This window comes from Delphinus delphis, chromosome 13 (genome assembly GCF_949987515.2).
Source record: "Delphinus delphis chromosome 13, mDelDel1.2, whole genome shotgun sequence".
Lineage (NCBI taxonomy): Eukaryota > Metazoa > Chordata > Mammalia > Artiodactyla > Delphinidae > Delphinus > Delphinus delphis.
The window spans coordinates 19,948,035-19,972,785 of NC_082695.1; the positions used below are offsets into that span (position 1 = coordinate 19,948,035).

Here is a 24,751-nt window from a genome sequence, read left to right on the forward strand (position 1 = left end):
AGATAAACCCTTGATTTGGGACCCAGGGACATCCAGGCCCATTTCTAGATTCCCAGTGAGGTGCTCAGACATGTAGCCTTCCCAGGAGGGCGTTGCCAGGCAATAAGGTCCCTCAGTAGAAGCCCGGCAGGGCTCTCGGACAATCATTGGTCCAGCCCTCCCTTCTCACAGAAGAGGCAACAGAGGAGGCCACGCCACAGGGCAGGTACCAGGGCCACACAGACGACTGAAGGACACAGTCAGACCAGTCCTTTCTTTGCTACACGGTGCATGCACCCACCCACATCATTTCTGTCCACTTACTTGAGCTAATACTTATAGGGTGACTACTGTCTGTTCAGGGTCACAAAGACCTCTGCATATGTCATCTCTTCGATTCCTCAACCTTCCAAGGTCGTTTCTAAGCCGAATCCACACTCCTAATCACCCCTTAGGCAGCTCACACCATACAGCACTGTTTCCATATTGCCTTCAAAAGATTTGGGGGGGGGGACTCCTCACTCAGTTACAACTTTAAATAGGTTGGTACCATAGAAACAATCTGTAAGTGGCATTTCAAAGACGATATATTTAAAGCCTAGCACAAGTACCTTTTCTGGGACATTGACATTCTACAGTTGCACATGGCTTAGTCTTATTTTGAGTTTTGTTCAAAAAATATATATATCATGTCCTGAACTTGGCAGAATTGAAGATCCAGATCAACTGAGATTAGCAAATTTGGTTTCCTTTCAAGTGTTTCTTACAGATGGTTTCTACCCTACTTATCTTCCAAGAATTTGTGACCAGTATCCTTAGATAGCAAGCTGGGACAAGGTTCTGCAGGCCTGGGACATTACCTGTAAAGCAAGCGTCCTCAAAAGGACACAGGTGAGGTGAAGTGACACTGCACCAGCTCCAGGCGTATCCCTTAGCTGCGTGGCATCTACTCTGGGGGAGCCCAGCCGCCATATAAGGAGTCTGCCTAACCATGCTACAAGGAAGTCCAGGCTCGCCGTGGGGAGAGGCGATAATGACACCTCCAAATCCTCCAACCGTCCCCAGCCCAGGCACCAGACATGTGACTGCAGGAGCCTTCAGTGGACAGAAGCCCCAGCCACCATCTGACTGTGAGAACCACTGAGCTCACTCTAGTTAACTCCTAGAACTGAGAGGTTCAACAATAAATGCTTTTAAGTCACGAAGCTGGGGGCTGTTGAGTCATGCAGCAATAGATGTGTAGAAGAGTGAATGAGGCCGGATGTCTTCTGCTAACCCTTGAGGGGTGATCATGAGCTTCCTGTGTCCATGACTCCATCGACTACCCATCCCACCTCTGTCTCAAGACAAGGAGAGACAAGAGCTGCCTCACACTGCAGGCTCATCACACACCAGGCACCACAGCCCACGTCACCCATCGGCCCCTCCCAATAAACCCAGGAAGTTCTACCTTCCTCATTTGACAGATGAAGAAACAGGGGAGCAAACCACACAGCTGGTACTTCGGCCTGACTCCAAAACTCCATACCCCACGCCACTGTGAGTCACTACCTTCCCAAAGCCTCACTACTGTCATGAGAGCTAAGGCAAGGCAGTGTGGGTAAAACAGTTAACCCTTAAAAGATAACTAACTATTCTGGGCCTGGTTGATCCCTAAGCATTTGAGCAGCCAAAGATGAACTCAGCAGGCTTGGAGAGTTCCAACAAACCCTGCATGTGACCAAGGACCCGCCTGGACCAGCTCCTGGGAGCTCACCTCTGAGCCCTTGGGATGTCCTCACTAGAAGGAGTGCCTTTGAACACCTAGGACCCTGGACCACAACAGGCCATAGAGTCTATGTTAACAATGTGATTTATGGGGGGTCTTGGATCACACTGTTATCATTTGACCTCTGGAAGGGCTGGAGACCAAGTAACTATGGTCAGTTGCTGCATACCTTTGTGACTGATGCCAAGTAAAAAATGCTGGACACTAAGCCTCAGGTGAGCCTTCCTGGCTGGCAATACTTCATACATGTTGTCACACATTGTTGGTGGGAGAATCAAGCGTGTCTGTGAGACTCCAGTGGGAGAGGACATCTGGGAGCTTGTGCCTGGGCTCTCCTGGACTCTGCCCTATGCGCCTTTTTCCCTTGCTGATTTTAATCCGTATCCTTTCGCTGTAATAAACCGTAACTGTGAGTCCACCAGGTTTTCCGAGTTCCGTGAGTCCTTGTAGCAAATCGCCAAACCCAAGGGTGGCCTTGGGGCTCCCTGACACAGGAGTTCAGCTGCGCCCTTGTGTGGACCTATTCTCCAGCCTTTGTTCATCATCAATCCACCTGACAAAACTCGACATGGAAGAAAAAAATCTATTCACTCTGTAAAGTAAGGCACAGACAAATGAGTCCCTGTTCAGTTTATTCAAATAATATATATATATTTTTCTCTGTGAGTAAAACTGAGGAGGAATCAAAGAAAGTCTCATATATTAAATTCTTAAATAGATTCTTTGAATTCAAAAGTAAGGGTCAACAGGAGAGGCACGGGTGGTGGGCCTTGTCCCAGCAAACAAAGCCACCAAGGCAGTCCTGCAAATTAAGGAGGATGGCAAATCCATTTCTTAAAAAAAACTTCTCGAGGGGAAAAATATAAAATACCTAAGTTTCAAAAGCCGGACTACCTCCACACTCTTGGTTCTCTACCCCAGACTATCCTAAGATAGAATGTTTCAAGGTTAAGTTTTCAATGATTCAGCCTTTGCAACCATATGCAAATACATTCCTCATGAGCAGTCCTGTTTCGGCGATTAATAGCAAGCAATATGCTTGGATTTGAGGTCCGATTTCCACTCAAATGCAAAGTCTCTTCTCTTCTGGCAACAAAGCCACTTGCAAAGATCTGAAAGGGGAGAAAAACGGGTGTTAGGCCCAGAGTCGCAATTCTGAAAGAGATCTTGTATATTTGTATGTGCGATTGCAGGACAGATGGTCTTCATGCATTCCTGTAAGCATGTGAGATTTTCTATAGCATCCAGATGGCTGGAGAGAATTTACCTTTAAAAATGTTTCTTGGGTCCTTACCCACATCTCAACCTGTCGCCACCTGACCTCAAAGATATCACTTTTCTGATTTATGAAGAGCAGATGGCAATGATTAGCTAAAGTACCCTGTCTCTGGGACCTCATCTAAAGGGTAAAGCGAGAAATAGATCTGGCTTTCGTCAACGAGAAGGTTCAGGATTCTACTAATGAACCTGCAGAAAGAGAGAGAGGGAAATCGAGTTGGGGAAAAACTTGGAAAAAGACTGCTTTCAACGTGAGACTTCTTAGGAATTAAACGGAAGTCCTGGATCTTAGCACAACTCAAGATGGGAATGCTAGAGTCAGGGTGACTTTGTGTCTCCAGCCTTGTGAGCTGGTGCAAAGTGGATTTCAAGAAAAATGAAAAAATATGCTGATTATTTAAAAATAAGAAAAGGAAACTAAAAATCGACTAGAGGTTAGAAGCTCTTTTACAGTTTAAAAGAATAGGCCAAATACCCAGGCAAGTTGGTCCTGGCCTCTCTGACTCCCCCAGGTTTCCCTGAGCCTGATCAGAGAGGCTGGGGAGCATAAGGAAGTGAGCTCACTCGCTGGGGCCTTAACTCCAGGGCCCACGTCTGCCGCAAGGTCCCAGCGCTCCCACCCGGGCCGGCTCACTTCATCTCACGACCACCCTTGCAGGTGGACAGTGATGAATCCCCATTCTCCAGATGGGGAAAACAGAGGCCAACAGGAGTTGAACCTCGAGTGAGTCCTTAAATCTCTGACTTCCCAAGTTCAGAACCTGCTTCCCTGCCCCTTGGCAAAACATGGATGGATAAATATGCACTTAAAATCGTTTGTGAAAAGCAAACTCAGGGGGAGATGACTTTCGGTAGCTCTGTGGCCTTAGGCCAATCAACGCCCTTCTCTGGGCTTTGGTTTTCTCCTCCATAAAATGGGACAGTCGTGTCACCTGCCTCCCAGGGATGCTGAGGGTTAAAGGAGTAACACAGGAAGAGCACTCAGCCCAGTGCAGTAGGGGTTATTCTTAGACCAGAACTGCTTGCGACTATTATTACAACATTAATTGCTTTGGGCCAACCTGATGCTGTTTATAGAAGCTGGGTTGGCAGACAGCATTCTGTGCAAAATAGTTCTAGAATCCCCCCATCACACCTGTCCTCTGTACCCCCTCCCCAACGCCAGATAAACCTTCTTCTGGCTGGTTCAGCATTGATCCCTGCCCACACCCCTGATCCAGAGCTGGGAGACTAAGCCTTGATTCTATAAATAGCTCCCCAGGCTGGGGCCAGGGAAACCTCCTGATGGGGCTGGGTCAGCCCACCTTGGTGGCCACTCCTCCCCAGGGAGGCTCAGGAAGGACAAGCTTTTCAGAAAAGTGACTCCTGGGCTCAGAAGTGTCGGAAGGTCCCGGCAAAGTCCGCAGGCCTACCTGGAAATCATGAGCTTCCTAGGTGGGAAGAGGTGCTATTCTGGTTCACCTGGAGGAAGACAACACACAGAGGAAGGGTCACAGCCAAGTGGTGGTACCAGGGCCTCACTGCCCTGAGGTTCAGCCCTCAGCGTCACTGAATCGGGCACACTCCCTCACCGAGTAGCTACCGCACACCTACTATGTGCCGGGTGCTGGGGCTACTGTGGACATGATAGACCCTATCCTATCCCCACCCAGCTCACATTCTAGTGGGGACAGCCTGCTCAACAAACACATCCGTAAGACACTATTAAGTCCAGGCAATACAATGGGCTGATATGAGTGACTGGTGTTGGGGCTCCTTCAGATAAAGTGGTTCCGAGAGGCCACTACCGGGGGATGACATTTAAGGTGGAGTGTAATGAAAAACCTACATGTGTTTGCCCTTGGGTTCCTGGCACCAAGCTCCTAGAACCCTTGGAATCTCCCTAGTGAGAAAAAGCATCTTTTGTATGCAAATGAGATGACTGGTGGCTGGGGGCCCCCCGGGCTTCAGGATGTGGGCTTGGTTACCAAAAAGGCTAAGGCATGATTAAAGGGTTGGAAATTTCAGCGCCCTCCACCCCAACCTCTGGGGAAGGGAGGAGGCTGGAGGTTAATAACCAACAGCCAATGATTTAATCAACCATGCCTCCTTAATGAAACCTCCATAAAAATCCATAAGTGATAGGGTTCAGGGAGTCGGGGTGGGCGATCACAGGGAGGTGCCGGGAGGGTGGTGCCCCCAGAGGGGGCATGGGAGCTCCACGCCCTTCCCCCATACCTCGCCCTACACATCTCTTCCACTGGGCTGTTCCTGACTTACAGCCTTTATGATAAGCTGGTGATCTAGGAAGTAAAGTGTTTTCCTGAGTCCTGTGTGTTGTTCTAGTGAATTACCAAACCTGAGTGGGGGTGGGGCATGGGGACCCCGCAAATGTGTAGTTGGCTGGGCAGAAAGGTAGGTAGCCTGGGCATCTGAAGTGGGGGCAGTTTTGTGGGACTGGGCCCTTAACCTGTGGGGTCAGAGGCTATCTCCGGAAATCAGCGTCAGAATTGAACTGAATTACGCAACTCCTAGTTGGTGTCCAGATAATCAGAGAATTAGTTGTTGGTGTTGGAAAACACCCCATAAGCAAAGAGCTGAAAGATGAAAACGAAGCCGGCCATGCACGGATGTGGGCAGAAAAGCATTCCCAGCAGAGGGATTAGCAAAGCCCTGGAAAGGAGAGGGTGTTTGGAGTTTAGGGATTGAGTTTACATTTTTGCATGAGTTGCCATTCTAACGTGTGAGCAGCTTTGTTTTGCTTGCTTCCTACCTTCCTATTTTTGGGGTTTCACGATTACCATTTTGGATGGCTACATAATATTCTATACAATGTACACACCACCATTACTCAACTGTTGCCCTAAGATTGTTTCCAAGTTTTGCAATATCCTGCAGGAGATCACGTGCACAGTGGAGGAGAAAAGGGCCGAAAGTAGGGGTTTGATGTAATTTGTGGGGCAGCTCTCCAGAAGGTGGGACTGCTCACGATGACAGAGCATATGCTATTCCTTTACATTTTGCTTCTAAGAGAGCAAAAAACAGTCCCAGGCCAGCTTGAATACGCCACACAGTGCAGGAGAGTGTAAACTGGTCCAACTCTTCTGTAAAGCAATTTTAACCTTGTAGTTCAAGAGTCTCAAAAAAGACCCTCCCATGGGGAATTCCCTGGCGGTCCAGTGGTTAAGAATCCACGATTCCACTGCAAGGGGCACGGGTATGATTCCTGGTCCAGGAACTAAGATCCCACATGCCGCACAGCCAAAAAAAAAAGACCCTCCCATCCTCTGATTCCACTCCTTAAAAATGTATCTGGGGACTTCCCTGGTGGTGCAGTGGTTAAGAATCCACCTGCCAATGCAGGAGACACCGGTTTGAGCCCTGGTCTGGGAGGATCCCACATGCCGCGGAGCAACTAAGCCCGTGTGCCACAACTACTGAGCATGTGCTCTAGAGCCTGTGAGCCACAACTCTACGGAGCCCGAGTGCCACAACTACTGAAGCCTGTGAGCCTAGAGCCTGTGCTCCGCAACAAGAGAAGCCACCGCAATGAGAAGCCCGCGCACCACAACGAAGAGTAGCCCCTGCTCGCTGCAACTAGAGAAAGCCCATGCGCAGCAATGAAAACCCAATGCAACCAAAAATAAATAAATTTATATAAAAAATTGTATTCGAAGGGAACAATTCCATAGAGGCCCCCCCAGTCCTCGCCCCACAGAAGAGAGGCAAAATCAGGATGATAGGTGCATGACATCGTTTGAAATATTGCAAAATATTGCAAAAGTTACATAGGGCAACAGTTAAGTAATTGGTGACTCATAATGCATTCCAGAGAAAACTAGGTAGCCATCCGAAATGGCCATGTGAGACCCCCAGGATGGAAAAACAGTAAGAAAGTAAAACAAAGCAGCTCATACAATGGAATTGCAAGGAACATAAAAATGCATATCCAGGTGGGCAAAAAAAAGACTGTATGTAAAAATGAAAAGAGTTTCAGATTGTGGCTAATTCCCCTTACCCCACTTCTGTTTGTTGTTCTTGTTACATCCTCTTTGGGCTAGAACAAATAATAGATTAGTGCTGATTAAGTCTGGCAATATTTTTTCACAGTGGCAAGAGATGGGTTTCTGATTCCCACAAAGGGAGTGTGGACTCATCCCCAAAGGACCAAAATCTCATTGCCCGACCCATGAGAGTCTTGTGAGTTTGATGATTAAACTGGGGATTAGCGTAGGGTGACCCCACCCTTTCCTGGCCAAGTTAAATAAAACACACACACAAACTGAAACTACTGATTGTAGCATCACCACCCTTCATTTAAAAAGGAGCACTTTGGCACCAAAAGGAGGATGCTACTTCAGTCCTGGGAACGGTTCTTGACAAGATTCAGGGACAGCCTCCATGGACACGCCCAGGATGCATGGGAGGCCAGCCTGTGGGGATGCGTGTGGGGACACAGGACTGTATTATGTCTACTTTTGCACACATACCTGCATCACATGACCCTCATTTTTTGGTAGACTGATGAAATTTTTGTGCTGGGCTGGGAACTGCCACTTCATACTTTTTTAGTTTGGCCACACAGTGCGGCACGCAGAACTTCCCTGACCAGGGATCAAACCCACACCCCTGCAGTGAAAACACGGAATCTTAACCACTGGACCTCCAGGGAAGTCCAGGAACTGCCACTTTAAATGAAGCTGAATTTAAGGCTAGAGGCAGAAAGTTTGACAGAAAGTCCCCACTAAGTTCCTCCAACTGCTTTCAAGCCAGGGGACAAGGAAGGGACTCAGGCTGAAGGGCTACTGAGATGTCGCTCCAGGTGGATCAGACACTTGAGAGCCTCTGACCGGAATCCCACCCCCATCCAATTTTCTGATGGACAAACCATCAACCATATGAGAGAAGTGAAGTGTTCAAGGGCACAGAGGAAGCTAGTGGTGACGCAGAATTCCCCCTGAGGTTTCTGACCTGAAGATAGCCTTTCAGATTGGCTGGTGTTTTATAGTCCCCTTTCAAGACCTAGGAAAGAAAAAATTATCGCTATTGTAGAAATGATCAAAAAATAAAATTTAGTCCATCATTTGCACACCCACCCATCCATCCGGGTACCCACCCATCCACCCTCCCATCCATCTACCTCTCCATCCACCCACACCCCCCCATCCACCCTCCCATCCACGCCCCCCATCTACCCTCCCGTCCACCTACCCACCCATCTACACACCTATCCATCCATCCACCCAACCCACCCATCCACTTATCCACCTGCTCATCCATGCATCCATCCAACAAACATGTATTAATAAGCTCCTCTTATTCCGGCATTATTCTAAGCTCGGGGGTGGGGAGGGGGTTGGGGGCCATTACAACACTGCCCAGACAATTAGAAGTCCCATCCTCCTGGAGCTTCCGTTCTGGAGTGGGGAGGGCCAGACAATCCACAAGTGACAACACAATTAAACAAGAACATATCAAACCATGGGAAGTACTACAAGGAAAGTATGTGATTAGGAGTGCCCGGGGGCTTCTTCTGAATGGGTGGTCAGAAAGGGCCCCTTGGAACGCATGGCCTTTGTGCTGAGACCTGAGTGACAAGGAAATCCTGCCAGGCTACGCTCTGAAGGAGAAGCATTCCAGCCAGAGGGCACAGAGGGGACAAAGGCCCTGAGGTGGGAACCAGAAAATTCCAGGCCTTTCCAATATCTCTCAAAATACAAGGCACTGGATAGACCAGCACTGTCCAATAGAATATAATGTGAACCTAGTCTGTAATTTAAAATTTTCTAGTAGCCACATTTAAAAACAAAGTGAAACAGGTGAAATTAATTCTAGTGGGTTTTTTTTTAGTGCCCTTGAGAGCAGGGAATAAATCTCCCAGGTGAAAGGTACCCTCCCCGCAACAGGAGGTAGAGAGCCATCCTTATCACCAGAGATGGAGAAATCAGGGCCAAAAGGGCTGTGTGCACAAACCTTGTTACTTCTTCAGTAATTTACTACCCCAAGCCCAGATGTCTTTGTCTTATCAGTACTTCACAAATGTATTCTTTCTTCGTCTAAAAGGTATGAAAGATGCCTGCTTTGGCCCCTTCTTATGAATCTCCTATTTTTATGAGCCCCTGTATGTACAATATTAAATTTGTTTTGTCTCCTATTAATCTGTCTTATGTCAATTTCATTATCAGACCAGCCAAAGAACCTAGAAGGGAAAAAGGGAAAAGTTTTCCTTCCCTATGTAATCAATATAAAAATGATTAAGGAGAAGTTTTACATGCTTTTTGGGGGTACGAGGACCTCAAAATCCAGTGTGTGTTTCACACTTACACGGCACCCTTCAATTTGGACTCATCACATTTCAGTGGTCACATTTCAGTGGCCACACAAGCCTAGTGGCTGTAATGAACAGCACAGGTACAGACAGTTTCATTAGCACTGGGATCATTTCAGAACTGAGTGTACTGCCTAGGATCCAGTACAGGAACGTTCTGTGCCTTCAGTATACACACACACACACACACACGCACACACGCACACCCTTGTGGCTTTCAACGAGGGGACTTATCTTTGTAGTTACAGCAAAACCACTGTAAAGACTAAATAAGGTGTCTGGCGCTTGTTAAAACTTGTGGAACCCCCAAGGAGTAAAGCTCTTTTGTTTCGTTTTTCCTTTTTTTGCTTTCTTGATTTTATTTTAAAAGTACACAGGGTCACAAAACTAGAGCAAGTTTTTGGCTTTTTTTAAACCAAATTTAGTTCTTACAAATGTAAAAATCTGCCCCGTTGGATATTTAAGCCAGAAACTTGAAATACAAAAAAATCACTTTTGAAAGTGACCCTATCAATTCTCCACTTGCATAGATAGACGAAGTGTCAAAATATTTCTTCTCAGTAGTACAAGTGTATTTGTCACAAAAATTCACAGTTAGGGATGAGAATAAGTGAATCAGGGAATTGTGGTTCTCTTAACACTTGTGTCATTAAATAAGTTAGTAGAAAACAGAGTTTTTCTTTGGGGAGTAAACCTCTTTGGAAGAAACCCAGAGACATCTTCTGTTTTAAATAAACAACAGAGCTCCAAACAGCTGTTCCTACCCATCACTGCTCATCAGAGTTTTTTTTATACAACACCCAAGGTCAGGCCTTACTCTGGGAGCTTCTGACCCATAGTCTAGGACCTGCCAAGGGCCTCTGCCTTTTAGACGGACTTCAGAGGAGCTGGGCCCCTGGCTAAAAAAGCAGGTAAGGAGAGGCCAGCTTTCTCTGATGCCCTCATCCTGTCCCAGCCACCCCTTCTGAGAAGCATTTGGGGGCTGGATTTCAAGGTCATCACCAGTTGCTGCTGCTTTTTTAATCCCGTTAATGAATTTTAAAAAATAATAAATTTATTTATTTATTTTTGGCTGTGTTGGGTCTTCATTGCTGCGCGCGGGCTTTCTCTAGTTGCAGTGAGCAGGGGGCTTCTCTTCGCTCCAGTGCGCGGGCTTCTCATTGCGGTGGCTTCTCTTGTCGTGGAGCACGTGCTCTAGGCACGCAGGCTTCAGTAGTTGTGGCGCACGGGCTCTAGAGCGCAGGCTCAGTAGTTGTGGTGCACGGGCTTAGTTGCTCTGCAGCATTTGGGATCTTCCCGGACCAGGGCTCAAGCCTGTGTCCCCTGCATTGGCAGGTGGATTCTTAACCACTGAGCCACCAGGGACGTCCCTAATCCTGTTAATGAATTTTTTATTATGAAATATAGCATGTATACAGGAAAGTATATAAAGCGCCTAAGTACAGTTTAAAGAATGATAACTATTATTAAATAGTAAACATTGAAATTAATAATATTTAAAACAAAAATCATAAAATCATAAAAATAAGCCACATCCAGGTTGCCAACACCCACGCTCTCCATGCACTCTGGGTATCTACCTTGGATCCCTGAGTATTTCCACAAGTAGATGTTTACAGAATCAACTAATGTCGGGGGAAGAGGAAGTAATGAGACCTATAGATGGGCTTGCATTTCAAGGACAAGGGCAGAGCTGCCTACGCTCAGTGTTAGTAAATTCTCTCCGTTAAAAAGAAAGCTTGCAGGAATTCCCTGGTGGTCCAGCGGTTAAGACTCCGCACTTCCCATGCAGGCAACACGGGTTCAAGCCCTGATCAGGGAACTAAGATCCCACATGGCGCACGGCGTGGCCAAAAAATAGAAAAAGAAAGAGTGAGAGAGAGAGAGAGAGAGAGAAAGCTTGCACGTGTTAAGGACTTGTTGGCATCAAATGGAGTCTTTCTCCTTGAGTCCACTGAAGAATTAAAGGAGAATAAAGAGTAATGACTCTCTCCCTTTCTGATTCAATACAAGAACTGTTGGGTTGGGAGCAGGGGAGGTGAGATCGGTGAAGGGGGTCAAGATAATATAAAATAAACAAGCCACAGGGATGTAATGTACAGCACGGTGATTATAGTCGGTAATATTGTACTGCATGTGTTGTAAATTTGTACAGTGACAGACAGTGGGTAACTAGACTCAAATTGTAGTGATCGTTTTGCCATGTGCACAAATATCAAATTGTTCTGTCACACACCTGAAACTACAATAATATAATAAGTCAGTTATAAGGCAATAAGAGAAAGAAAAAAAAGAACCGTTTACTTTCTAAAATCAGCATGTGCTCAGAAATGCCAAACTCGGGCTTCCCTGGTGGCGCAGTGGTAAAGAATCCGCCTGCCAGTGCAGGGGACACGGGTTCGAGCCCTGGTCCAGGAAGATCCCACATGCCGCGGAGCAACTAAGCCTGTGCGCCACAATTACTGAGCCTGCGCTCTAGAGCCTGTGAGCCACAACTACTGAAGCCCATGTGCCACAACTACTGAAGCCCGTGCGCCTACAGCCCGTGCTCCGCAACAAGAGAAGCCACCACAATGAGAAGCCCGTGCACCGCAAGAAGAGTATCCCCTGCTCACTGCAACTAGAGAAAGCCTGCGCGCAGCAATGAAGACCCAATGCAGCCAAAAATAAATAAATTAAATAAATAAATTTAAGATGCGTGCCTTTTCTTCTCTAGTTCAACAGACCAAACACAAAGTAGTTCTCTGAAAGTAGAATCAGAGGACTTTAGAATTAATTTTTAAAAAAAGTGAGAAAAAAAGAAATGCCAAACTCAGCCTAAATTAAAACTCTGGGTCTCAATGACATAAGGGGTAGGAGGGCTCTTCCTCAGGCCTGGGTCCCATGTTCAGATATTTTCATTAACTTCGTGTCTCTGAGGAAGTCAGAACACAGCAACCAGAGTAAAGGAGAAGTGACAGTGACATGTAAATAATATCAACTTGGTAACTGTTCCACACCCAGGATTAGCCTACTTCTATGCTCCAGAAACATCTTCTCAAAGTCATTTCCCCTTGACCACCTACACTAAGGAGAACTTAAAAAGTAATTTAAATCACCCTAAACTTACATTTGTCTGAGAAGTAAATATTAAACCTTATGGGGGCAGGGACTTCCCTGGCGGTCCAGTGGTTAAGACTCTGTGCTTCCACTGCAGGGGACATGGTTTCGATCCCTGGTTGGGGAATTAAGATCCCACATGCCTCGAGGCAGGGCCAAAAATAAATAAATAAAATTAAAAATTAAACCTTACGGGGGCAATAAAGGGACCTATCGTTGATTTATTCACACCCAGTCTCGACAGAGACTTGAAGTGCTTTACAAACAGACAAACAAACAGCCAGGGAAGCAGGGGGAAAAGGGTAAATCAAAGTACAGAAATGGGATGGAATTAGTGCACGAATGGGCCTGCCGTGAGATGCTATACAGTGTGAGAGGCAGGCTACCAGTTGGTTTTGAGCTTCCTTGTGGCCCAGGCAAAAATGGAAATACAAGCAGCCATACGGATCACCGTGTCCCTGAGACAGAAACAGACCAGCTGCATAGGAATCAAGAAACTAAGTGTTTTCTGGGGTAGCTGGAGCCTCCACCCCCACCACAGCCTGAGCACGCATCTCCCCGTGTGCACGTGCACTCACCCGGTGTGTGTTGTTGATGACGATGGGATCGGGGTTGCCGTAGTTGGGCGGGTTTGCATAGGGGTCATAGCCAAGCCGAGCCAGCATGGGGGCGATCTGGGCCATGTCCCTCAACACATCCCCAGGGATGTGGCCAGTCCACTTGGAGAGAGCTTCCAGGTTCACGGGCTTGATGACCTGGTCTGTGGATCGCTCGATCCTGGGGAGAGAGGACGGGCTGGACGGGGCACGGGCAGACCCAGGTGGTGCTCAGGTGGGCTCCCTGCTCAGGGACTCTGGGGCAGCAGGAAAGGTTGGGGGGACTGGTCCCCAGGGCCCACTCGGCTCTTATCAAGTATAAGAATGTGGGCAAGTCATATGGCCTCCTCATACCTGCTCTGTACAATGGGGATAAAAGCATGGGGTGGGAAGCTGGGAGAAAGGGCTAGACAAGGCACACCACTTCAGTGGTGTTGAAATTCTGCTTCCTTGACCTCTCTGACTTTTTAAAAATTACTTTTTATTTATATGACTAAGATGAGTATTTTGTTCTTGAGAAGTAATTCTAAGACACAAATGGTAAGGCGAATAGCCCCTGGGGTCACCACTCTGAGTCCTTCAGCTCCCTACAGGGACCTGACCATAGCATTCTGAAGCGTACCCTACCAATCTGTTTTCTGTACTTTTAAAAACAGAGTGGCTAAGCGCAGACTCAGGGGCCAGACTGCCTGGGTGCAGATGCCAGCTCTACCAACACGGGCTGTGTGGCCTTGGGAGACTGACTGAACCTCTCTGAGCCTCAGTGTCCTCACCTGTAAAATGGGAATCATAATAGTACTTACCTCACGGGGCTGTTCTGAGGAGTAAATGAGTTAATAATAAAAGAGTATCTGGTACATTCTAAGGTCTCGGTGTTAGCTCTCTCTTTCTCTCTCTCCCACACATATACACACTGAAAATCTGTGGTTTTGCTTGCAGATTTAAAAACAGAAATTATATACTATACATAGTACTGGTTTATAGGTGGGGTGTTTTTTTTTCCCTGCTCTCTCAATACCTCATTCTTTTTCCATTCCCCTAAAGATGGATATTTACGTTGTTTCCATTTTGCTGTTAGGATGAAACAGTCATCGTCTTATATTTGCTTCCTTGCTCTCCCATCCAACAGGGTTACCAAGCTGTGTGAGTCCTGATGATCTTATCAATTATAGTTCAGAGGCTTTACAGGATACAGGGTGGGGAACTCCTAGGATCGAGGACCTATTTCTAGATGCTTCCATCCCAACTAAGAGATAACTTGGGAACAAAGAACAGAAGCAAACAGATGGAGCAAAAGGAAGATGGGGAGGGGGGGTGAGGGGAACTGGGGAGGGGAGAGGGTGTGGACTGGTGGGGAGGGCATGGATCTGGAGTCTGAAGACCCGGATTTAAATCTCAACTCTAGCCAGTGTGTCAAAAAATCACAAATACGGTTCTAGGTATTTTCACCATAAACGTCTTCACTGTAAGCAGTTTCACCCCACAATTGGCCATAAGGCCATTCTGCCATAAAGGATAAAATCGCTGGCTGACAGCTACATTACACGAAAAAATGATAACATATCAGTTTCTGCAAATCCTTCGCTGAGCTAATCTAAGCCAGATTCTGTTAGAATTTTCACCGTTGTCAAGACACATCAGGGATCCAGTAACCATTCCTTTCTGAGGGGACAGGAGGAGCTTGGTTCTTCTTTTGCCTCTTTTTTTTTTTAATTGAAGTATTTACAGTGTTGTGTTAGTTTCTGGTATGCAGCACAGTGATTCAGTTATACATACGTGTGTGTGTGTGTGTGTGTGTGTGTGTGTGTGTGTGTGTGTGTATTCTTTTTCATATTCTTTTCCATTACGGTTATTACAGGATATTGAATATAGTTACCTGTGCTATGCTGTAGGTCCTTGTTGTTGACCTATTTTATATACAGTAGTGTGTATCTATTAATCCCAAACTCCCAATCCATCCCTCCCCTACACCCTTTCCCCTTTGGTAATCCTAAGTTTGTTCTCTACATCTGTGAGTTTGTTTCTTTTTCATGAATTAAGTTCATTTGTGTCATATTTTAGATTCCACATATAAGTGATATCAGACGGTATTTACCTTTCTCTGTCTGACTTAATTCACTTAGTATGATAATCTCTAGGTCCATCCACGTGGCTGCAAATGGCGTTATTTCATTCTTTTTTGTGGCTGAGTACCATTCTATTGTATATACGCCTCATCTCCTTTATCCATTCATCTGTCGACGGACACACGCTACTTCCATGTCTTGGCTACTGTGAGTAGTGCTGCTATGAACATGGCCTCCAATGTCTAATACTGTGTGATAAATCTGGCAAAGATGGCAGGAGAGAGAAAGTAAGTCTATCTAAATTAGCTAAAGAATCATCATTAATGCTCTCAAAGGCAGCTGTCCCTTTCCTATGAACCACAGCTCAGTAACCTTTTGGTTTTGACAGGTGGGAGGGATAACTGTGCTCAATGAAGTACTTGCAGAAACTGATATGTTATCATTTCCTAGAGTAATGAAACCAGAACTGTCAATCAACCAGTGATTTCATCTTTTATAACAAAACGCTTGTTGCGAAGATGTTTACAGTGGACATACCAGACACGATCAAACATGTGCCTGCCCTTTGCCACAACCCTTGTGTCTCCAGGACTTCACAGGACAGAAATCACACAGATACATCCCAGAACTTGGATAGGAGCCAGGCTTGATACGAGTCAATAAACAAAGTGTCCAAAAACAGATGTTAAATAGAATATGGTGATCGTGTAGTGGAATATTATGCAGCCATGCAAAATGATGTCACTGCAGAGTGCTGGGGGCCATGGGCAAGTGTCCCAAATACAAGGTGAAGAAAGGTTACACAGGAACATGACCAGCAGGACTCCAGTTTTATCAATATACCCTGATCAAGGACCAGCAAGCCACAAATCAAAATCTGGGTATTGGGATTATGGGTGGTTTTTCTTTCCTGTTTTATGTATTTTCCCAATTTCCTGCAATCAGGATGTATTCCTTTGGTCATCTGATGTCTTGTCATGATGATTTACAAAAATCCCGGCTCCAGCACCAACTGGTGGGGGTACCCAGCCCATGGGCACTTCGCTGCCAGGAGCTGCTGAGAGCCTCCCGCTCTGCTCAGGGATCAGGAGCTCTTGGGGGCAGAGCCTGGGAGGGTCCAGCCATGAAAGAAATGGGAGGCATTGTCCCAGGAAGGACCGCCCTTCCACTGGGCTGTTAAAGATGCTTGCAACTGACCAGAATGGAGACATGGGGATGGCACACTCTGGTGCTGCACGGTCTCAGGAAAGGGACAGCCTCCTCAAAGGAGGAAGGCAGACAGCAAGGGACAGAAAGGGAGGGAGGATGGGTCCCAGCCATGGAGGGCTTGAGAACACAGGCACTGGAGTCCAACAGACCTGCGTTCAAATCCTGGCACCACCCTTTGCTAGCTGTGTGGCCTTAGGCCAGTAACTTTCCTGAGACTCAGTTTCTCCATCTGTAAAATGGGGATAAGAGCAGTTCCTATGTTCTAGGTGGCTGTGGGGATTATAGGAATAATGATTGTTTGTGGCTTCACTCAGTGCTGGCCACACAGCAGACACTCAATAAACGAGAGTGAAGGTGAGCCTGATGAGTATTCCAATAAAAGCAAGATCAACACTGAAACGATGATAACGGGAATAAACCACCTAACGTGTATTAACCCATTTGATTAATAGGGATTAATAGGGATTAATAGGGATAGATTCTATCCCTATGCTACAGATGAGGAAATGAAAGCACAGAGAGGGAGAATTACTTGCTCAAGGTCACACAGCTAAAAAGTGGCAGACCTGGGATTCAAACCCAGACAGCCTGGTTCCAGAAACTATACTCTCAACCTTTACCTGCTACATACAGCTCACTACAAAGCATATTCACAGTTTGGAGAGGAGTGACTGCTCCATTTTTTGGATAATAAAGCCGAAATTCAGAGAGGTACAGTGACTTATTCAATGCCACAGAGCTATGAGGTGGGAGATCTGGTTCAAGGCTGTGCTCTTAACCACTCTCTTCCCAGATCTTCTCCAGTACAACAGAGGAGGCTCAGAGAGGCACAGTGACTTGCCCAAGGCCACACAGCTTGGAGGGCCAGAGCCGACCTTCCCACTGAGCGTCTCTGACTCCGGGATCAGGGGTCTGAGCGGAAGGTGGGGGCTCCACTCACTTGGACAGGGAGACGCCGCCGGGCTTGCCGATGAGGTCCTCATGGTGCAGGACGGAGTCGCTCCAGGAGATGCCGAGGAAGTCGAGGATGAGCTTGAGGGAGCGCCGGGGGTGCAGTACCAGCTGCTCGTAGTACACGGGCAGGCACTTGTCCTCGCCCACCTCCATGCACTGGGCGTACATCACCTCAATGGCCTTGTTCCACTTGGCGAGGCAGTCACGGTAGCTGCTGAGGTCGAAGCCGGCAATGGTGACCTTGCGGGTGATCATGGAGTGCACGGAGGCCCGGCCGTCCCGCACCATCAGCAGGAACTTGGAGTTGGGAAACAGGCGCGACAGGTAGACAGAGGACTTGAGCGTGAAGGGGTCTTTGTTGCAGAGGATGCGGGCCGGCTCTCCATGCTTGGCGATCACCTCCAGGATGAAGGCCTGCATGGCGGCATCCAGCACCTCGTCTGTCACACCCGCCTCGTCCAGCCGCAGCTTCTCCCGGCCCGACTTGGACCAGGCCTGGCGCATGGCCAGCACGCGGGGGATGATGCGGGTCTCCTCCCCGCAGCGCACCTCGGGGTGGGCGTCCAGCATCGCACGCATGAGCGTGGTGCCACTCCGGGGCACGCCCCCCACGAAGATGAGCGGCATGGCCTTGCCGTAGCGGTACTCCACGTGGTCCGTGCCCACCATCACCAGGTCCTCCTGCTCCGGCCGCATGGCCCGCCGGGGGCCGCGGGGGCCCCCCAGTGCCACCCGGCACTCCAGCACCTGCTGCCCAAGCTGGACCGCCAGCACCAGGGCCAGGGCGAAGCCGGCTGCCAGCAGTGCCCTCCGCACCGACAGGCGCATGCTGGGCCCGGGGCGGGGGGCGCGCTTCAGCGACAGGTGGGCGGGAGCCCCGCCGGGCTCACATCTGGGAAGAGAGAGGGACACGGGCGGTCAGGGAGGCCTGCGGGCTGCAGGCGCTTTACCATCCAGACCCCAAGAGCGCCAAGTATGAGGGTGCTGACGTTCAGAGCAGAACGCTACGGGGCACTGCACCCATCTTAATTCATGAGCTCCTCCAACAACCGTAAGCGTAGCTGCTATGATTACCTCAGGGGGCCCGATGGCCTGGGTTCAAATCCCTCCTGGCTACTTCCTAGCTGTGAGAGCTTGCCCAGTTCCTTAACCACTCAATGCCTCAGTTTCCCCAACTGATAAATGGAAAGAGTAATAATTCTTTCAAAAATGGACTTTCTTGAAATACATTTATGTGAAATTCTTTGAAATGTGAAAATAATAAAGCACTAGAACATCAGATTTCAGCAGCACACTCGTTTGATAAAGACATGGGTTTTGCCTGTTTTGTTCATGGCTGTCTCCCCAGCTCCTAGCACGGTGCCTGGCCCCTAGTAGATGCTTAACAAATATTTACAGAACGTGCTTGGGTCCAATGAGCGTGGCCTGGCACAGAGTAAGTGCTAGGAAATGATTATGGTACAGCGAGGAGGGAACCAAGGTACAGAGCGACTGTTCAGCGTTGTCCAGCTGGAAAGCGGCCAAGCCAGGGTCCATGATTTTGACCCAGGCCAGCAGGCTCATCAGCCGGCTCTGTGTCTGCTCTGAGTGACCACAGTCTGCCTCTGCAGGAGAGGCTTTTCAGAAGGTGCAAAATATCCTGGTCTGGGCTTCTTCCAGAATCGCCGTCCGTTCGTTCAGCCTTCACTCGGAAGCAATAAAAAGGTTTCAGGCACCTGCTCGAGGCTGGAGACAGGACAGTGGACGAGACAGCCAGGCCCCTGGCCTCAAGGAGCTTACAACTGAGTGGGGGATGTGGACGGTACACAAGCTACCGCCAGACCGTGATAATGGCTTGCAAAGAAATAAGCTGGACACCATGAGAGAGATCAAGAAGGGGAAGGAAGAGGGAGGTTAAGGAGGACTTCTTGGAGGAGGTGACGTCCAAGCTGAGACCTGGATGAGAGGGAGCTGGTGGTGTGAAAATGTGTGGGAAGGGTGCTCCAGGCAGAGGGAACGGAGAGTGCAAAACCCCAAGATGGGAGAGAGAGGGTTTGGTGTGTTCAAGAACCTGAGAGGAGGCTTCTGGGGCTGGAGGGGAGGGAAGGGGAAGATGGGGTGCAGCTGCCAGGCATGTCCTCAGGGGATGGGGAAGGAGCTGGACTTACTCTACGGGCAGCCCCTGGGGAGAGGGCCTGCAGGGGTGGGAACGGAGGCGGGGAGGTCAGTCAGGAGGCTCCTGCCCGTGTCCTGCGGAGACTTTGGGATGCTCAGACTGGGGGGGTGACGTGCGAACAGGGGGAGGGGATGACTTAGGACATGAATTATGACCCTGAGCCTAGCTCCTCACCCCTCCCAAATGTCACTAATAAAGATGATGAGACCTCAATGCCAATTCTTTAGGTAGGGGCTGGTTTCAAAGAGTAGGGGTCCACCCAGCCCAGCCACCCCTTCTCTAGTCACTCAAATGTCAGATCTATCCTCCTCCCTAATTCACCCTCAAGGCCCTTTGATTACGCAACCTCAGCCCAACGCAAAAGGTGCAGACCCAGACGCTGGACAGACAGCCCACCTCCGACCACCCAGCCCTTCTCTGCCTCACCCCCGCTGTGTTTCAGAACCTTCGTTTCCTCTCTCACCTCTTTCTAGAATCCAAGTGAGGGCCTGAGGTCTCTGGGCATTCAAGAAGTCAGACAGACCTGGGTTCAAATCCCAGCTCTGCCATTTCCTGTGTGGCTGTGTGAGCTTGGGCAACAGACTTCACTTCTCTGAGCCTCATCTGTAAAATGGGTCTAAGAGTGTCCACCTCAAAGGGCTATTATGAACATTAAATGACCCCCTTTAAGAACTTAAGAATGTGCCCGGCACATTGGGAGCATTTGAAAGAATATTAGCCATGATCACTGACTGGTTATTCATTTACCCCAACATTTCATGAGTTCCTACTGTGTGCGGGAGTTGGGCTATGGAGTTAAGAGACACAGCCTCAGCCCCCCGAGTCCACTCATACTGTGGACCCACACTAGGGAGGGGGTGACAGGTTCGACCTGTGTAGGTGAGGGAAGGCTTCCTGTAGGAGGCAGCCCTTGTGCCGAGTTCTAAGCAGTGGACAGGGAAGTTCTGAACAGCCAGGTGGAGAAGAGAGAGAAGGGAGTTCCTGGCAAAGGGAACAGCCAGTGCAAAGTAACAGGCAGGAAAGAGCCCAGCATGCCGGGGGGTTCAGGTGGCTTGGCGGATGGGACAGGGTCTGAAGGGAAAGGAGTGGGAGGCGGCCTTCTTCTTTGGATGGGAGGTTCACCGGAAACCACTAAAGGACCCGGCTGGCAGCTGGACCAATCCACCCACGAGGGCCTGGGCTGCCTGGGGCCCCTCAGGCCATAGCAAGTGGAAAATAAACATCAAAGCTGAAGAAGCACACAGCCTGGGGCCTGGGGTCGAAACTGCTAAGAGGCCCCGGCATTTCCTGGCCATGTGTCTTTGGGAGAGTCACTTCCTCCATCTAAGCCACAGTTTCCTCAGCTACAAAGACGGGTGGGTCCACTGACCTCAAAGGCTGCTGTGAGGATTCTAGAAGCAACTGACAAAGCAAAGATGAGTCTCATCCGGGGGTTGCTGGCTTCTCTGAGCATCAGAAAATAGCGGGGGACCCTCTCCCCAGAAACCTGAGCCTATCATATGCTGCTGAAACTGTTGGCAGTTAATGTGTACACTGGATTCATGTCTGGCATGGGGAAATCTAATTCCAGGGCTACTTTCAGCGGGGAAGCAGGCTGGACAGGACACAAAGTCCCTCAGAAATCCCTCTATGGAGCTCTCGGCTTCTTTAAATGCTCACTGAAATTCTCCCCTTAGACCTGAGAGTAGAATTCTGCCAATGATTATTATTTCAGTGTCAAAACCCTGGGGGACTGTCAATCACACTTTAGCTTGAATTAGTACAATCACCCTTTCTTCCTGACACTTGGTGGGGAGTGAGAGACTGAAGCTTTGGGGAACAGATGGCGATGGGGGATGCAGAGAAAGGGAGAAAAGGGGATAATTTGCGAAAGTGGTTTCCAAAAAGGATAGACACAGTGTGCCTGCGTGTGTGTGTGTGTGTGTGTGTGTGTGTGTGTGTGTGTGTTTATGTACTCTTCGAGCTTCTGTTTGGGGTTGGAAGTGACTTGGATACTAAATGCCAGGGGAAAAGGCCTGGAAGAAGGGATAGACAGAATTTTTTTAAATGTTATCAACTCATGAGTTTTGCTTAATACTGAGCATTCATCTGGCTACAGCGCTTCAAAACAAAGCACTGAGTTGTGTGTTTTTACATTGACTGAGCACGTCCTCTGCTAAAGCTTATTCCATGCCTCACGTAGCGGGATCCTCTCCGCCACCTCTGGGGTAGGGATGCCTCCTGCCCAGCAAGCAGCTCAGAGAGAAGAGGCAACTAGCCCGAGATGGATGCCATGGCTGGAGTGGCAGGCCTGGGTCAGACCAGGCTGCGGCTGAGCTGTTCACTGTCCTTGGACAGCACCCAGCGAAGGGCTCATCTCAGTCGCCAGGAGAAAACAGCTCAAAGCGGGCAAGTCAGCCGTGAGGAGGAGACTGCACAGACCTGGAGGATGGCTTGAGAAGCAAAGGCAGGGCCACTTGGCAGAGGGAAAGCAGCTGGGAGCCTATGAAGCAGAAGGTGGCCTCCTGATCACCCAGAATCAGAGACTCCGCCCATTCCAGGAAGGGCCAGAGGGCCCAGCCCAGGGACTCCGGCCTGCCCTCCGTCCCCGCCACCCTGTTGGACCCTGTCGAGGGAGGTGTCCCGGCATCCTGGCAGTGAGGATGGTGGCTAAGACCCTCAGACTTGGAGTCTTACAGCCCCAGGTTCAAATCCAGCCTCTGCCACTTGCCAGCAGGAGAGCCGGACAAGGGACTTCGCCTCTCTGAGCTTCTGTTTTCTCCTCCAAAAAAGGGGGGGACGATAAGAAGCTTTTCTCAGGGAGCTATTATGAGGTTCAGGGAGCTTTTGTGTGAAGGGCAAAGCAAGCACGCCACGAACACTGAGGCTGGAAGGTGGCACGCAGACGGCTGGGTTCTGGCCGTGCTTGAATCTGCCCACTAATGCCGGGTAAGTCCTGCCTGCTCGGGGACTCGGCCTTCTCCCATCACCGGGAGAATCACTCTCCTAAGGGGTGAGGAAGAACAGATGCCTGCCCTCTCCACGCTGCTGGGATCCAGCTTTGTCTGGATTTCTAACAGAGGAGAGAGCTGCCTGGGGGAGTCTGCTCGGCTGCCCAATCAGGAGGCTGGGGACTGTCCCTGGAGGAGCCGGGTCTCTGGGGGACCTTCGGGAAGCACTTACCTCCCCTGGACACTCTCATCCCTGGGATCTAGCCCTCGTGGCTGCTTGCTAAGACTCTCCACGGGTTGAGCCCTGCAGAGGCAGAAGAGACGCTGCATTAGGCGCCGTAGGGGTGGGTGCTATGGAGAGGGGCTGGGCCCCCTCGGAGGGGCAGAAGGGGATGCTGGGCTTCCCAAGGGTGCCCGACAGTGACTCTGGGAGACGAGCGGCAAGGCAGGGACAGGCCACCTCCGCCCAAGATGTTGAAGCTGGGGTCTAAATTCACTGATTCAGCCAGGGAGTGAACCGGCTCACTTCTCAGGCAGAGGGGTGTCAGCTGAGAACCTGAGCTAAGGCACTGCTGCCTTAGGAAGTAATGGGTCTCTTACAACCGGGCTCTCCCTTCTTCTTGGCCCAGGGACCTTGGACTTCAGGAAAAGTCAATATAACAAGAAGCAACAACCACCACCGCTGTACCACGAATCACCATCTGGAATTGCTGGGTATGGCTGAACAGGCTGCGCACTGCTCAACTCCAAAGGGCACTGTGTACCCAGCCTATGACAAATATGGCGCCCCCTGGAGTTGGACAATGCCGTGCCACCACTGCCGCCTAACACTGACCAAATGCCTGCTGTGGGTGCCTTGTGCCATTTAATCCCCCAACGAGGAAAGTACGACACTCCCAATTTTACAGGTGAGGAAATGACACCAAGAGGAAGAGCAACTGACCCGGGGAACCAGGATCGCCATCCACATCTGTGAGACTCTGACGCCCAGCTCTTAACCACTGCATTAAAGGAATGGGCCGTGAACTCATGGGGTCTGGCGTGAAGCCTGGCTGATGGGGAACCAATGGGATCTTGGTGTACATGTCACTGCTATGCCCTTACCATTTACTGGGGGAGGCAGTGGGTGGCAGATTTTTAGTCCAATTCTCACCTTCTCCCATTTTACAGATGTGAAAATTGAGGTTTGGGAGCAAAAATCTCTTCACAGAGTCACAGAGTCTGAGGCTCAACTTCCCTCTGCTTAGTCCCAGCCCAAGAGGTGGGGTGGGGGGGTTTAAGGATGCAGCTCTGGAGTTGGATGATTCCCTGACTAGGTAGATTGTTGTTCTTCCGAGCCTCGGTTTTCCTATGCTGTAAAATGGGCTATTGGGAGGTTTAAACAAGACAATAGCAAATACTCAAAAATCTCAGCAATTATTTTATTTGTGCCATGATGCAAATACATTGGGCGTAGGACCATTTTTGGGGTCCTCTTTCCCTTCCTATTCTCTCTCTCCTTGCCTCTATACAGTTTTTTTTCCTCTCCCTGAAATACCAGGGATTAGTATATCTAACCCCAGGAGGAGAAGGGTTCCCAGACCCTCCCCCTCCTCCCAGCTACAGAATACACAGGCTTGGCATTCCCAGGGCATATGGGTGGCCAGTGAAGAGAAGCCTGGTTCTTGGAATAACAACAACAAACACAATTAGGGACCAGGGCCCTTGAAGCTTTTCCGGAGACGAGATGGCTCAGGCCCAGCTGCCCTCAGGCGGCCCTTGAAATGCCAGAGAGTTCAAGAGGCCTGCCAGGCGGGCAGCTCCCATGGCCCCTTTCAGGGTGGTGAAACGGGGCTGTCAGAGCCTTCAGTCACTCAGAGCTGCGACGCCAAGACTCCGACATGACGCTTTAGCCACAGGTCAGTATTTAAATTTAAATCAAGTAAAATGGGGACCTCCCTGGTGGTGCAGTGGTTAAGAATCCACCTTCCAATGCAGGGGACACGGGTTCAAGCCCTGGTCCAGGAAGATCCCACATGCCACGGAGCAACTAAGCCCGTGTGCCACAACTACTGGGCCTGCACTCAAGAGCCTGTGAGCCATAACTACTGAGCCCACGTGCCACAACTACTGAAGCCCACACACCTCGAGCCCGTGCTCCACAACAAGAGAAGCCACCGCAATGAGAAGCCCACGCACCTCAATGAAGAGTAGCCCGCGCTCGCCGCAACTAGAGAAAGCCGGTGCACAGCAACGAAGACCCAACGCAGCCAAAATAAAATAAAATAATTAAAAATAAATAAATAAAGTAAAATTAAATAAAATTTAAAATCCAGCTCCTTATTGGCACTGGTCACAATTCAACAGCCCAGTGGCCCCCTGGGGGCTACCATACTGGGCAGAGCAGATTTAGGATGGAGTCAGCACATGA

The 24,751-nt window shown here is 49.3% G+C and overlaps 1 protein-coding gene across 7 annotated transcripts in view; it reads right to left on the reverse strand.

Moving 5' to 3' along the window:
• Nucleotides 1-2,368: 2,368 nt before the first annotated feature.
• TPST2 (tyrosylprotein sulfotransferase 2) overlaps nt 2,369-24,751 on the reverse strand; it is a 55,979-nt gene continuing 33,596 nt past the window's right edge. Inside the window, exons 2-8 of one of the 7 annotated variants that reach the window (XM_060028275.1) lie at nt 22,574-22,645; nt 17,243-18,148; nt 13,010-13,226; nt 7,976-8,026; nt 7,023-7,061; nt 4,438-4,486; nt 2,369-2,859 (exon numbers count right to left, since the gene is read on the reverse strand). In XM_060028275.1, coding sequence (XP_059884258.1) covers nt 4,445-4,486; nt 7,023-7,061; nt 7,976-8,026; nt 13,010-13,226; nt 17,243-18,084 — 1,191 coding nt within the window. In that variant the 5' untranslated portion in view covers nt 18,085-18,148; nt 22,574-22,645 and the 3' untranslated portion in view covers nt 2,369-2,859; nt 4,438-4,444. Of the gene's footprint in view, nt 2,860-4,437; nt 4,487-7,022; nt 7,062-7,975; nt 8,027-10,460; nt 10,709-13,009; nt 13,227-17,242; nt 18,149-22,573; nt 22,646-24,751 lie in introns of those variants that run through there. The other 6 variants (XM_060028271.1, XM_060028276.1, XM_060028269.1 and 3 more) reach the window with 6 other exon arrangements.